At 44.5% G+C, this 14999-nt stretch overlaps 1 protein-coding gene across 3 annotated transcripts in view; it reads right to left on the bottom strand.

Annotated features, from left to right (window-relative positions):
* The window catches only part of Zfat (zinc finger and AT-hook domain containing), a 160580-nt gene that overhangs the window by 40447 nt on the left and 105134 nt on the right, over positions 1-14999 (bottom strand). For all 3 annotated transcript variants that reach the window (XM_050145230.1, XM_050145229.1, XM_050145231.1), the window contains one exon: positions 11961-12049. In XM_050145230.1, coding sequence (XP_050001187.1) covers positions 11961-12049 — 89 coding nt within the window. The remainder of the gene's footprint in view (positions 1-11960; positions 12050-14999) is intronic.

The following is a 14999-nucleotide window of genomic DNA, read 5'->3' as shown; positions in this document are numbered from 1 at the left end:
GCAACCTTCCCACCGCACTGAGCTTTTCATTTTACAGATGCCTCTGGGTTTCAGATCACAGCATCAATGTGTTATCTTTCCGACAGAGGCATTTCTAACACCTGGAATACCGGTGGCCCAATCAGCCACTTCTTTCCCTTCCCTTCCCACTCCCACCTTGGTGACCTGACTCTGGACAGCCCCTGTCTAGACTGCCTGTTCATCACCAGCGTGTTCCCACTGACTCCACACTGCAGACCAGACAGGGCTAACAGTGCTGCAAAACTAGAGCAGTATTAATCATATTTTCCTATATTTCCAAAGAACACAGCTGAATGGACTAAACATGAGCCTTTGCACGGGGATCTCCTTTGATATTCCTTAACTTTACACAATGATGAAAAAAGGCTTATGGGGCCCAACCAAAGAAAACAACACATTTACCAACATTCAGCTCCTCTCTGCTGAAAAGCAGGCCCATGGCACTGGCTACACCACCTCTCTGGGCCTTGGCACTAACCAGGGCCTGACTCACTAAAGCTAGAGCAAGGCAGTTAGTTGCAGAGCCTCTTATTCCAAAGTGCTCCCACATGCTTCATCCCATTTTAATCTCAGAGTTCTCACTACTGTGAGGAGGACAAACTCAGGGCTCAAGGCTACCCATGAAATAAGAATGAACCCAGCAATGCCTCATGATTGAAGGTGTGTGGGACCCTGGCCCTTTGTGGTTCTGAGCTCTTAAAGCAGCTCAGAATCTTATTCCACCTAGAAGCCTGCCAGGATGAATCTGTCGCCCTAGAGACCTGAAGACGAGGGTTAGGAATGTGGCCTATCTGGCAGAGTGCTTGCCTGTCATGCACAGAATCCTGGCCTCCATACCTAGCTCCACATAACTGGGCTTAGTGCCCAGCACCTGCAATCCCAGTACTTGGATGGTGGATGCAGGAGGATTAGGAGTTTCAGGTCATCTTCACTACATAACGAGTTTGAGGCCATCCAGGCCTAGGTGAGACTCTGTGTAAAAAAATAGATGTAAGATGTGCCAACAGTGTACTCACATTCCCCAGAAGGTGCTGCCTGCGTGTCAAAGAAGAACAAAAAGTGAACCCAATGCCTCACGCGCGAACTTACATCTTAGCATCAAAAGAAGGACTATAGCATTTGCCAGATGTCATTAGACCTACAAAAACAAAGACCTGAGGTAGGTGAGACCAATGTGGCCATCTGGAAGTGTGACAGAGCAGGCATGGGGCGCAGGGATAAGCTGAGCATGGGAGGGAGGGAAGGTTGATGTGACTGCACTGGTCTGCCTAGAGGAGTGGAGGCTGAGGCTAAGGGGCTAATATTGGTTGGCATTTGCAGCCATGGGGAGGAGGGGTCCCTGTTTTCCCTGTGAGTACTGCCAGAAGCGAGGGCTGATTCTGCCAACCCCACTCCTACACGTATATAGTTTTGATAGCCCACAGAATTTCAGAAAAGACAGACAAGGACTACAAGGGGGCAGAAGCAGACAGATATGGAAAAACATGTATATTACAAAGAAAAGCACAAGGAAGGGTGGAGGTTTTTCCGGACTCTTGTTCCTAGTGAAGAGCCCTCAGAGATATTTGTCCCAAAGATATCTAAGTCACTCTTAGAATACAGAATACAGGCATGAATGAAAAATGTCATTCATTTCTTATAATGCAGGCAGATTTTGCATGGTATAAGTTTTGTTGTTGTTGCTGTTGTTTTTCCTGTTTTAGCCATTCTGAAAGTTGGGTGTTCTCTACAGTGTGAAAGAGCATTATCCCACAGCAGTTGGGAGTCTTGAAGACAAGTTTATCAAGCCCAGAGTGAAAGGTTTTTCTAATGTTCCTGTCTCTTCTGAGAATTCTATGACCCAAACGTTAGCTCTACCAAGAGTCAGCAACATGGCACTAACAAAACTAATTCCAGGGTAAAGATCTAAAGAGCAAGAGTCAGATCCTCATATCACTTAATAAGCACAGAGCGAGCTCAGTTTGCAAATAAGGCCAGAGACAAATTAAACAATTTAAAAGAATAAATATTTTAAAACCATGGGTACCACAAGTTCAAAGCCAGCTTACCTTGAGGCAATTAACTCATCACGATAAGTAACAGTAAATCAATCCACACTAATTGCATTTTGTGCAAGAGCTTAGAAGAATCTTTAGTGTTGGCCGGTAATCGATTTTATTCTATTATTATATTTTTGGTAATCACTGTGATGTCAAAAATGCAATATCTCCAGAGAATATACTGCATATTCTTAGATGGACAGAAATTTAATTTAACGTAAAACTATCCAGTTTCCATTTTTTTTTCCAGAGATGCTTTAAAAAAAAAACTTAAATACAACAGAACTGAAAATGACACAGATGCTCTTCATCACAAGCTTTGCAGTGGGACGCCAGCTAACAAAGGGCCCGTGTGTCACCCAGGTCCACACCTCTCTTCTTCCTCCCACACACTTCCGCACTCATAGGAAATAGAGAAATGAGTACAGTATCAGAACCCTTACTGTCCTTCAAATTCAGAACAGAAAAGCAAAATAGAAACTGCCACAAAACCCCACACTTCATCCTCACCTGCTGCCCCTGAGTGGTTTCCATTGTACTTGGTAAGAGTTCTGGCTGCTAACTTGTACTCAGTCAGCATTCTGCGCTTGAGTTTTGATAACTGAACACACACCCATGGGTGTACATCATCAAGGCAGTGAATGGGAAAAGGACAAAGAGGTAAAAAGTCACTGAGATTTGAAAGCATAGAATAAAGGATAGAGTTATTATGTCACAGAGACATCGACAAAAAAACCCATCTCTTGAGAACTGCAGTCCTCCTAACTCATGTCCCTTCATTCAATTCTGGGTCTTAATCTTTTGATCTATAAAACAGAGATTTTAATATCTGCCTAGAAGGGTTATCAGGTTAAAGTAAAATATGCATATAAAACACTTTAGATAGCAATGCCAGACAACTGGCCTTGTGAGGTCACTCGGGGGTACTAGTTAACTAGAATTGCTTACAAATGTTACTACTTACAAATGTTTGTCTTCCATTCTAGTTACTGGAGATTATCTCTTCACTTCAACTCCCTTCCTCACAGGGGTTAGAAGGAAAGCCAGGAATAAACTGCTTACACAGCAACCTCCTCGGCTGACATCATCCTAGATATTATCTTTATCCAACTTTGCATATCTGTTCACACGTGTTCTGTGTATTCCCACGTCCTTTACCTTCTACATGCATACCTTGCTGTAGCTTGCTGTGGTCACATTACAAAGACCTTGGTCACATATTTCACTATCAGAATGCAATAAGAGATAATGATACAGTGGTTTAGAAACTGTTTTTGCTTAAAGGGAGTTAGCTCTGCAACTGGGACCTACAAGGTAACTGTAAATGCAGAATGAAACCTGACATTTCTGCCTTTGTTCCTGTCTGTCTCCTTTACTTTGGATGAAGACAAGTAAGTCTTTAAATGTTCTTCTTGAGACACCTTAGATTCCTAAATAAGAGGAACTTCATAGGGCAGACTCTTTCCCAGAGAAGGGCAACTGTCCATGAGGGTGAGGTCACATCACAGAGCAAAGTAACCATCTCCTGAGAGGCACCCTGGCCTCTCAAGCAACAAGGACTTCTTTGACCACTGTGGACAGCACACCCAGAACATCCAGAGAAATGGGTCAGAGAGACCACATCTTGACTAGGATTGCTTAATTACGCAAATCATGTATGCCCCAGTTCTCCCTACAGTATACATCAGCACATGGAGGATGGACTTGGGAATGCTGAACCCTTTTATTTATTCCTTTTCTGAGTAATGCTTGAATTCCCTTTGAGATGTGGATATCAATCTGTGGAGATCCTTCTTGATGCATATTTCTAAAAATATGGGTTTCACATATAATCTTAACTCAGCTGAAATAAGACTTAAAAAGATGTAGCTGGAACAGTTGCTGTGCTGGTCTTCTGAGTTCCCATAGCTCTTGGGACATAACTTTTCCCTAATACTCCATACAATGGCTATTATTTTTGATACACATTTGGCTCTCAGAAGGCCTATGAAACTGGCAGACAGAGAACCAGACTTCAGCCCAGAAGCCTGTGCTCCTGGCACAGGGCCTGACAGAGAAGTAAGTGCCTGGTACCCAAATCATCTCATGTCCTTTGATCAAAAGACCCAGTAAAAATTGAATTCTTTAGTTGTTCCTACTTTTTCTCTGAAAATTCCGATTGTTGAATTATGATGTGATGTAATCCATATGGAAGACTTCAGAAAAGTCTGACAATGGCAATGAGATTAGAGGTCAAGTTCTCCTTTACCTGTTACCAGTTTTGTGACAATGCCGTGGCTATGCAAATTCTCAACTGCAATAAAGCTATAGGCTCATGGCACTGATGGTCAAGGATTCAACCTCTTTTTAACACATATCAAACATAAATTTGACAGTGTGTTTTCAAGATGATAGGTCAATTCCCAACCTCAGCAATATCTAAGAGCTTTCTGACCACAAAAAAAGGAAAGGACCAACGGCCAAGAAGGTCACACTGTGTCAGAAATGAAGGAAGCTAAATAAAGATGGGTCAGCATCCAGCCACGCTGAACAGTTTCCAAAAGGTACACATTTCAAAACTGCTGATTCCAGTCTAAATTTTTCTTTGCAGACTTGCACAACTCATACACCATTTTTTTTTTTTTTGCCACTTATTCTCCAGAGGCCCGGAGATTCTGGGTGTCCTTGAAGCTCTAGAGAGGATGGAGCTAATGTGCAAAGTCTCTCTGGTGCTGAGCCCCGTGACATGCATCAGTGTGATGACAAGCACTCGTGGACAGCAGGGGTGAGAAGAGAATGGTGGGGAAATTCAGAGCACGATGACCCTTGCCAGGAAGCAGATTTGGAAAGCATGGGCCGTGGGTCCAGCAGGAAGGGAAGGGGCTGATGAGAAGGGCATGACTGGATGTTCACAGGAACTCCATGTGGAAGATGGGTTAGGGAGAGAGAGGCCCCAGCAGAGGAAAGCAACCTCTGCCGAATGACCAGGGAGTGAAGGGGGTCAAGGAATGTCCGTGTTCTGTTTCCAGGCTCCTGCCGTGGGTCAAGAACACACTCACCAACCACTCTGATGGGTCCCCCGAACAGGATCAGGTTCCCTTGCTGGCCAGGAACCTTGCTGACAAAGGGCCTACCTTGCTGCAGTCAGGCTATTGAAGCAAAGCAATTCCCGCCCGCCCTGTTGCCCTCAGCATCCCGACCCAGTGCCCAAACAGGCTGAGCATGGCCAATGATCTGCAATCTAAGTGCACAGGAGGCAGAGACAAGGGTCCTAGAGTAAGTTAGCAAGTCAAAATAGCAAGTTTTGGGTTCAGCACAAGATTCTGCTTTAATGTATAAAAAAAGAGAATATTTGACGAAGACAATGTCAACTTTTGGTCTCTACTGATGTATGCATGTACATGAACACATATATGAAACTTACACATATGTGCCCCACACACGCAAACACGCATAGGTGTATGCTCACCACATGTCACTATAACCCTGTCTTCCTATGTACTCAGTTTTTATTCTCACCCTTCCCAACAGATATGTCTGTTTATTTTGCATGTATTTTTATAGAAGCTTGAAAGTAAATAAAAGAAATATAGTTTTAAATATCATTTTTAAATCTTCCTTTTGCAGTTTCTTATACAGATTAAACATCTTTCTATAGAAATGAGCAGAGAGATATTTTTGACTCCTTCAAAGGAGCTATAGATATTCTGCTGTTGTTTGCTGATTTTTTTTTTTACTTAACCCTTACCTTATACATGGATATTTTACATATTTCTGTTAAATAATCCTACAGTTACAGTTCATATATCTGGAAGGATCTATGCAGTAGACGAATTCTTACAAGTGACAATTTTACATCATCTGTCACGCACTTGTAACAGAGTCTGCTATACTCATCTCCTTGGGGCACACACCACTTTCGCTCCTGTCAACAGCATATGAACAGGATTATTCCCTCTTGGCCTGAAATGAAGTGTGCACTTGAACTCTGATGTTTACTGATGTACGTGAAAAATGATCTCACGATGGTTTTGCTGATTTTTTTTTAATCGATGAAGTTGAACATTTTATCAAGTACCCAAACTATTCCCTTGTTTGTGGCCAATTCTTTTTACACACTTGCCTATGAGGAAATTCTTCATAAAATAATAGATAAATAAAAATATTATATGAAAATGATTCTAGCTGCTCAGCATTTTCCTTGAGTTTTAAAGTTATCTTGAAATTCCCTTCTCAGGCTTTGATACTTGAAAGCCTGCTAAGAAAAAGCTCAGTCTCCTTGGATGAGTGAGCTAATCAATCAAGCTAGGAAATAGTCCAGGGAAAGACAGAGAAAGGCTCATCTCAGCTACATTGGCAGATCTGAGCAGCCATTTGTATATGTGTCTGTGACTCCTGCCTAACTTGACTTCCCTAGGAGAGTCATCTAATCACCTCCTTTCCTGTTCCCCTCACTCCTTGCTCCCGCTCCTCCTCCACTTGTTTCCTGCACGCCCACAGAAGCACCTTCCACATCCCCACGTCTCCCATGATAAGAAAACACAGCACAGCCACATTTCAGAGCTGGAAATCAGACTCAGCTTCACAGGATGCAGGACTCAAACTTGGTATGTAATGATAGCCATAATACCACTAAAATGAAGCATCATCCTCTTTAGGTGAAAAGACAAGATTTCTTTTCAAAAACGGTCTGTTCAAGCTAAAATAACAACCTGCCTGGAAAGACATACTCACCGGTCTAACTGTGCCATGAATGCCATGGAACTAACCAACTATTACTGATTATATTATTTAGGCAAGAAGGCATTGTGCAGCTAGACACAAAGACCAGCCCATTATTTAAACCCTACTGCTCAGGGGCTGCTCATCACATCCAGGTATCTTCTCTAGCACTCCTCTAAGGTCAAGTGTTAACACCGTGGGAAGCAGAGGAAGCCCTGAGCAAATATGTAACAAGTGGATAACCTGAATGAAGGGGTATTGTTGACATGAACACGGCCATTCAAGGACCCCAGTGTCCCAGACCCATAGGAATAGCAGAGCCTTCCCCAGGTCAGGCTCAGGGAAATGGTAAGGCCTTCCCCTGGCTCACATGTGGGTGTTGACAGTGTGTACAGAGAATATGGACTGTAGCTTCCTCTTCCAGGATGTGTACAGCCCGGGAGTGCTCCCCTACACACACAGATTAGTTAACCCTGACTCCTTGTTCGGTTCAGCTGCATATAATAAACACGCTATGTTTCTGGATGGCTGGAGTGTCACCCCAGCATGCACCCCTTTTCTGCATGGGTGCCTGTTTCTTCATTTCCTATTTCCCTGGTTAGGTCAGTCTAACCCCTGCAAGGTTGAGGCACACTGTGCCCTTGGGAATGCGTTTTGATTGCAGCCACTATCTATGATTTCTTGGTGATGTGATGAGCTTGGCTCTGAACTTTATCACCCATTAGATTTTAGGAGACAGAAAATGCTTCCTGCATGAAGATGTTCATTATGTGGCTATTTATAACAGCCCAAACTGGGAACAACCGAAGAACTCAGTGATGAGGGGCAAGACCAAAGAAAGCATGGCTTCAGTACTTGTGCAGCAGTCACAAGTACTGAGTTTGCAAGTCTATTTTCATGAAGTGTGAAATGACTGAAAACGCTGAAGGGAAAGGCAATGCTTCTAACTGCAGAAAGGGTCTTGACTCTGCCTTCAACTAGGAGGGTCCTCTACCCTGCATTCAGCTGTGACTCAGAAGGGGAGCAATTTTAGCAAACCACCAAGCCTCTCAGCTATGTCGCGGAACCCAACAAAGCTTTATCAGTGGTAAAGCTGATGCAGTGATTTCCATTAAAAAAAAAAAAACTCATTTACTGTTGGACTGCAAGCTCATCTTTTAAGAAAATGCATCAGAAGCATTCTAGATTCTATGAAGAAAGGAATTTACAAGCATTTTCAAATCTTATTTAGTGAACACTAAATAAATACATAAATAGAAAATTTTAAAAAACAAGCCAGGGATCTGCCTTATGTCAGTGTTTCCTGTCACAAGTCATATATTGTAAGTTATGAAATCTACTCAGGAAAAGCAAATTGGTTTTATTTTGCAAACTGACTGCACGAGTTCATTAGTGTCAGGAGCCATTTCAGGCTTCCCCTTTCTCACATCTCACAGGGCCTTGAAGTAAAAATCATGAGACAGAAAACTTAAAGTTAGCCAAAACATTACGTGCTGACCGTGGAGACTCGAGCTCTGGAAAGCACCACAGAGTGACTTCATCGCTTGCTGCTTCTCACTAATAGCAGGTGCTCTGGCCACTGACCTTGCAACTGCCCCACTTAGTTGCCTAGCTACCGAGCCCCTCCTTCTCTTTCCTCCTTCCCCCTTCCTCAGTTCCCCCTGCCCGGAGCTCCTCACTGAGGAGTATATAAGACATAAAACTTGCTTCAATAAAGGGGATGCCTTGACAAGGAATACTGCTTTGGCGTCCGTTTCTCTCTCCCCCCCATGTCTTTCAGATAGCGCCTCTTCAAGACCCTGGAGTAACTTAGGACCTGCTGGGCGGGTCACATTAGTATCTGCCTGAGGATCCCAGGCCAAACACAACACTGGTGAAGACGAGGAATGTTTGGCAGGACTGGTGGGTGAAATGTCTTTGCGTACTATGCATTTTCTGGCCTCCATAGAAAAGCTCCTCCACGAGCAGATATGAGAGGAGAAAAAGTGGGAGAATATGGCTGGCTGAACAGTAACCCCCTCCACAAGACACCCACATCCTAATCCATTAAACTGTTTAAAAGGAATTAAGGCTGCAGGATTAGGCTGGGATTCGCTCAGAGGTAAGAGTGCTTTCCTAGCATGTCTGAGTCTATCTCCGTCACTGAAGAAACCACAGTAACAAACAAAAACTAAAGGACGGGAATTAAGAGACAGGCTACCAATCGCCTGAACATAGGCTGAGGACTTTGTTTGGGTTATATGAGTGCTGTCACAAAGACCTTTAAACATTTTATTATTTAAGCAAGGGGTCATGCATCCCAAGCTGGTCTTGAACTTGCTACATAGTCGAAGTTGACCTTGAATTCTAATCTTCTTGTGTCCAACTCTTGAGTGCTGGGATCACAAACATGCGCCACCATTTCAGATTTACATGGGGAGGACTAAAACAAAAAGTATGCTAGGCAAGCACTCTGTCCCCTGCTACATCTCCAGCACACACAGGTGTGTGCACGCATGAGTGCGTGTGGTGTCTGTTCACATGTTTGTATACCCCTGCACATGTGGCCATGAGGGCATGTGAATAGCAGAGGCTAATGTCAGGCAGGTAGTCTTCAATCTCCATCTTCTGTTCTGAGAAAGGGTTTCTGACTGAACTCAGAGCTCTCTGACTCAGCTAGGCTGGACAGGCAGTTATCTGCCGTCTCCATCTCCACAGTTCTGGGGTTACAGACATGCACCACTGTACCCAGCTTTTCATATGAGTACTGGGAAGAAAACTCAGATCTTATCATGCTCATTCAACAAGGACTTTACCAACAGCCATCTCTCCAATACCACCTCAGCCCCAGCCCCAGCCCCAAAAGGATCTTTAAAAGTCAAAGGGGAGAGTCTGAGCAGAAGAAATAAAGGGACCTGCCATGCTGCTGGCCTTGAACTAGAAAGACTACAGGCCAGGAACGGGATTCCAGCAGTGGAGAAAGACAAGGGCATGGGCTGGAACACTGGCCCCGCCAACATTCTCTTCGGCTCTTAGTGGAGGCCGTGCCAGACTTCTGAACTATTAGAATTATAAAATATGTATGTTGTTTCAACACAACTTGGTGGTAAGCCATTTTAGCAAGAGGAAACCAACACAGGGGTGCGAGGGAGAAGACGGGAGAGCAATGGCTGTCTGGATGACTGTGGCTGCTGTGGGACAAGTTCATGCTGCTTTATGAGGTAACCGAGAAACCTCACTTAGGCAAACTGGCACAGGAAAGTTACAGGGTGAGATACCACGGCTGGCTGTGGTGTTTCTCAACCTATGTGAGCTTCTCAGCTATGGTACTATTTGATAAAGTGGATCTCAAATCTACTGGTAGCCTGAGGAGGACCAGCCATGGCCCGGGGACCATCTCAGTGCAGCAACAGCAGGCCCTGCACCGGATGCCAAGGACATGGCAGAGGAAAGAGGACGCTTAGCAGGATGATTCCCACATTCACCCCACACTCCTACAGCACAGCCCAATCTTAGAAAACTAGGATTTAGTTCAGGGTCAGCTGAAAACCAAGGGTGAATGCAAAGCCCACTGAGACTGGAGCCGTGAGAAGAACGACCCTCACTGGGCCTAACTTCTCACCTACAAATACAGAAGCTGGTTGCTTTGATGCACTGTTCTCTACCATGGCAAATGCACTACTAAAAGTGTCATCTACTGATGAAACACGTTTGTGTACTATGAGACTTGAAATGAAGTCCCCCCCCCCTTTTTTTTGTTCGTTTGTTTGTTTTGTTTTTTAAGACAGGGTTTCTCTGTAGCTTTGGAGTCTGTTCTGGAACTAGCTCTTGTAGACCAGGCTGGCCTTGAACTCACAGAGTACTGGGATTAAAGGCGTGTGCCATCACTGCCCAGCCTGAAGCCCCCCACCCAGCCCCGTTTCAATTATATAAAAAATAGGCATAACATTGAAAACCTAACAGATTCAGTCATGTACTGCTCCAGGTGTGTTCCACCTCAGCAGCTCGTGCTCACTGCAGACCCCAGGATCATCTACCTGACAACAGTTTGCATGACTGTGGTTTTTCTGGTTCCTCCCTTCTCTCCTTCTCCCCAAACACTGAGAAGATAAAGCGTGAGAGCATGGAACAGTGGGAGGATGTGGCCTATGTTCTGGCTGCTTCACTTTCTGGATGGTAAAAGTGCATTCGATACATGTGGAGTCTTTACCGAGTTCAATCACATGAAGAGATGTCCTAAGAACCCTCACAAGCTGTTCTGAGCCCAGGATGAGCTTGCTGCTTGGGAAGGTCCTCTCACCTCACAAATGACAGACATAGCCTGTCAACGTGAGTATAGCATTTAAGATCACAATATGCTACAGAAAAGACTACAACTGATCAGATAAACTGTGAGGTGAGGTTCTTTCTGTGATAAACAGGGACAGCAGTATGTACCATGGGGAGGTCCGAGGTGACAGACACATGCACTGAGAGCTGTAAGTGTGGGGACCAACAACCCTTCCATATTAGATAAGTCTATGGAATTTCACAGTAGGAATTTTCAGAAAAACATTTCAGAGCGAAATAGTCTGACATCTTAAAGATTCCATTGACCTGTGTACATACCAACAAAAGTAACAATGTCAAGAGTCGAGTTGCCTTAAGTGATATGCAGAGTTCTGATTGAAAAACATATTGGGTCAACTTACTTCCTCTCCATAATTACATGAGAGACTGGCTAAGTGCATACTACCAAACACATTAAAGAAACATCACTCAAAACTATTAGAAAGGCATATAGAGACTGCATTATCCTCCAACCCCTGCCACACACTAGGCACTGCAGAGGGTACATCAGAGCACTCTGCCACCCATACAAAAAGCCTGACAGGGCGGCGGGGGTGGGGGCCTTTATCACACTTGTTTTACCAGGCAATGGACCTGCAGAATGCCAAAATCTGAAGGCATGGATACACGCCCTGAGCCCTTAATTTCCTCCCAGTTCACTCCAGTTTTGAGAGGTAAATGCATGCTTTGTCTTCTGTTAGCATCCTCTTGCACACCATTTCTTGAACTGGTCTCTAAACCATAGGGAACTACTATGCTTCTGAAAAGGGGGGGGGGGGCACAGAATAAACTCCACACATGGCAGCTAAAGGGCTGGAAAGCAAAGGCAATGGCAAAAGTGGCGTGTGTCCAGTCAGAATTCCCACGGCCACCCACCTCCCGCGCCCTTACCTTGAACGAGGCGTGCTGCTCCATGTGCCGCAGCAGATGTGGCTTCTGGGCTGCCGTGTAGTCGCACACAGTGCACTTGAACTGCTTCCCTGGAAAGAAGTGGAGGATAAGGTGAGCAACACCAGGCTGGCAGCTCGGGCATGTAAAGCGGCCTTGCCAGGTGGAAGAGCAGGTTCTCAGAGGGGCTCAGGAAGGCAACATGACCAGTTGTCAGGAAGTAGCAGCGGGAAGGAGCTCACCACTGAAGGAAGAGATTGGTCAGCCTCACCCAGGCAAGCTCTGAGCAGTAACACAGGAGCACACTTCTATAGGAAGAGGAAAGGTATGCCCAGCCACCTAGAGAGAAGGGCACTGAAAGGAAAAGAGGTGTTTAAGAGAGACAGAGAGATACTGATCAGCAGAATGGGCCACAGTGTGGTCAGAAACATGAAACAGCAGCATCTTCCTTCTGGAACGGGAAGTGTACAGTCTACAGGAAGTTTAGCGCTGTCCTGGAGAAGAGGGATGCCAGAACATTGAGGATCCAGGGCATCTCAATGAAGAGGAGCTCCTGAGCATCAGAGGAGTGTGCAAAAAGATGTTCTACACAAAGAAAGATCACTGTGCAAACCTTCCATGCTGGTGGGAAAGCCAACAGCGTGCCTTCAGAAGTGCCACAGACAACTTCAGAGAAGAGCAATGTTTTAGCAATATATAAATATATACAACAATCAGGTGCACGGGTGCCCATGTGAAAATAAAGAAATAGATACATGGAACACATTCCACTCCTCCTGGAGAGAGTAAACAAAATCTCCATTTGCCATCATACAATTATGTAACCAAACAGAAGTATAACCTTCTTCCTGTAGTAGCAAATGGCTCTAATGGTGCCAGCACTATAGGAACACAGCTACTGCCCCTGAAGCATGGACCCCAAGAAATTCTTGCTCCTCTGGAGACCTCCACAAGACAGGTAAGACTTCTCTGTAGTTGCATCCCCTATATCTCCCTGCTCTCAAACTGGGTAAAGGCACAATTGGCCTTGACACCTGTTCTTACCAAGGTAAACACTAGGATCAGGTCAAAGACAGATGTTGCTTTTGGTTTTACTAGATGATTCTACTACCTGAGATACTTCTGACAGTCTGTGAAAACCTTATTCTCTGGTACTCCATCACCACTACCCTTGTGTGTCTGACCAGTCTCTGAGTTTCTTGGTGACAGTACCCACGTTCATCGTTCTCTATAAACTGATGCCCCACAGTGTTCTCGCCCACACTCTTCTCATTCTGATGCATCACTGCACATGACTGTTTCTACAGTTTTAGCACACATTTGATGCCCAAAGCTACACCTTCTATTCAGACCTCTTCCCACAGCTCAACATTTGAGAAGTTACCTATTGTCTTAGTCACTGTTCTATTGCTGTGAGTGACCCCATGACTAAGGCAAGTTCTATAACGGAAAGCTTTTCATTGGTGCTGGCCTTCAATTTCAGATGTTTAGTCCATTAACATCATAGGGGGAGCATGGTGTTATATAGGCAGACATGGTGCTGGAGAAGTAGCTGAAAATTCTACATCTTGATCCAAAGGCAACAGGAAGAGAGAGCAACACCAGGCATTGGCTTTTGAAGCCTCAAAGCCCACCCCTAGTGACATGCTCCAACTAGACTATACCTAATCCTTTTCAAATAGTTCCAGTCCCTGATGACTAAGTATTCAAAATACATAAATTATCCCTATTCAAATTACCACATTCCATTCCCTGGCCACCACATGCTTGTAGACATATCATAATATAACAATGTATTCACTCCAACTCCGAAAGTCCCCAGAGCCTCTCACATTCTCAAGGTATCTTCAAAGTCCCTTGTGAGACTCAAGGCAATCTAACTATAACTCCCTGTAAAATCAAGATAAAAAAGATCACCTACTTCTAATATACAATGGCACAGGATATATATTACTATTCTAAAAGGGGGTATATAAGCACAGTAAGGAAATACTATAGTGCCAAAGAAATACTCTGAAACCTCTTGAGCTGAGCCATCATAATTTACGTTGCTCTCAGCACCACTGTCTTCCATGTTCCTGCTAGGACAGCCCATTATGCCCCACTTAAAGCATTCAACTGTTTTCTTAAGTCAAAATTCCAAAGTCCACATTCCACCAACAAGCAGCATGGTCAGGCCTGTCATAGCAACACCCCAGTACCTGGTACCAACTTCTGTCTTAGGCACTGTTCTACTGCTATGAAGACGCACCATAACTAAGGCAACTCTTATAAAAGAAAGCATTTAATTGGAGTTTGCTTACAGTTTCAGAAGTATGATCCACTATCCTCATAGCAGGAGCGTGGTGGCATGCAGGCATATATCATGCTGGAGAAGTAGCTGCGAGTTCTACGTCTGGACCCCCAAAGCATCAAGAAGAGAGAGTGATACTGGGCCTGGCATAAGCTTTTGATACCTCAAAGTCTAGCCCCACTGGCCCAATAACACACTTCTTATAACAAGACCTAATCCTTTTCAAATAGTACCACTTCCTGGTGAATAAACATCCAAATACATGAACCTGTGAGAGCAATTCTTATTCAGACTAGCATAACCATCAATTGGACTGGCCACTTACCTGCTCCAAATGTCCTAAGCTGGACTAATTATCATCCTCACCAAGTAGGTTCTACTTCTAAAAATCCCAGCATTACCCATGTCACCCAAGTCTGATGCCTGGTAGTTTCTTCACAACTATGAACATATATGTTGTGGTTTGGATACAAAGTGCCTCCCCCCTCCCCCCACACACACATTCAACCATTTAATCTTCAACTGGTGGTGCTATTTTGGAAGGTTACAGAACATTTGGAAAGTCAGGCTCAGCCATAGGAAAAGGGTTAGACATTGAGGCTTACACCTGGGCTCTACCTCCCTCTAGTCTTTGCTTCCAGATCAACCCAGATGTGATTCTCCTCCCACAGCCACAGGCTACTTCCTCCACCACATCACTCCTTCCACCCACACCTTACAAAACATCAATTTACCCGGGCACGCTTCCC

Source organism: Alexandromys fortis, unplaced genomic scaffold, assembly GCF_014885135.2.
Source record: "Alexandromys fortis isolate MF-2015 unplaced genomic scaffold, M_Fortis_MF-2015_v1.1 scaffold_2_1_26212458, whole genome shotgun sequence".
In the NCBI taxonomy this organism is placed as follows: Eukaryota; Metazoa; Chordata; class Mammalia; order Rodentia; family Cricetidae; genus Alexandromys; species Alexandromys fortis.
Note: the sequence above shows the minus strand (reverse complement) of the source record. Positions and strands in the feature narration are given on the sequence as shown.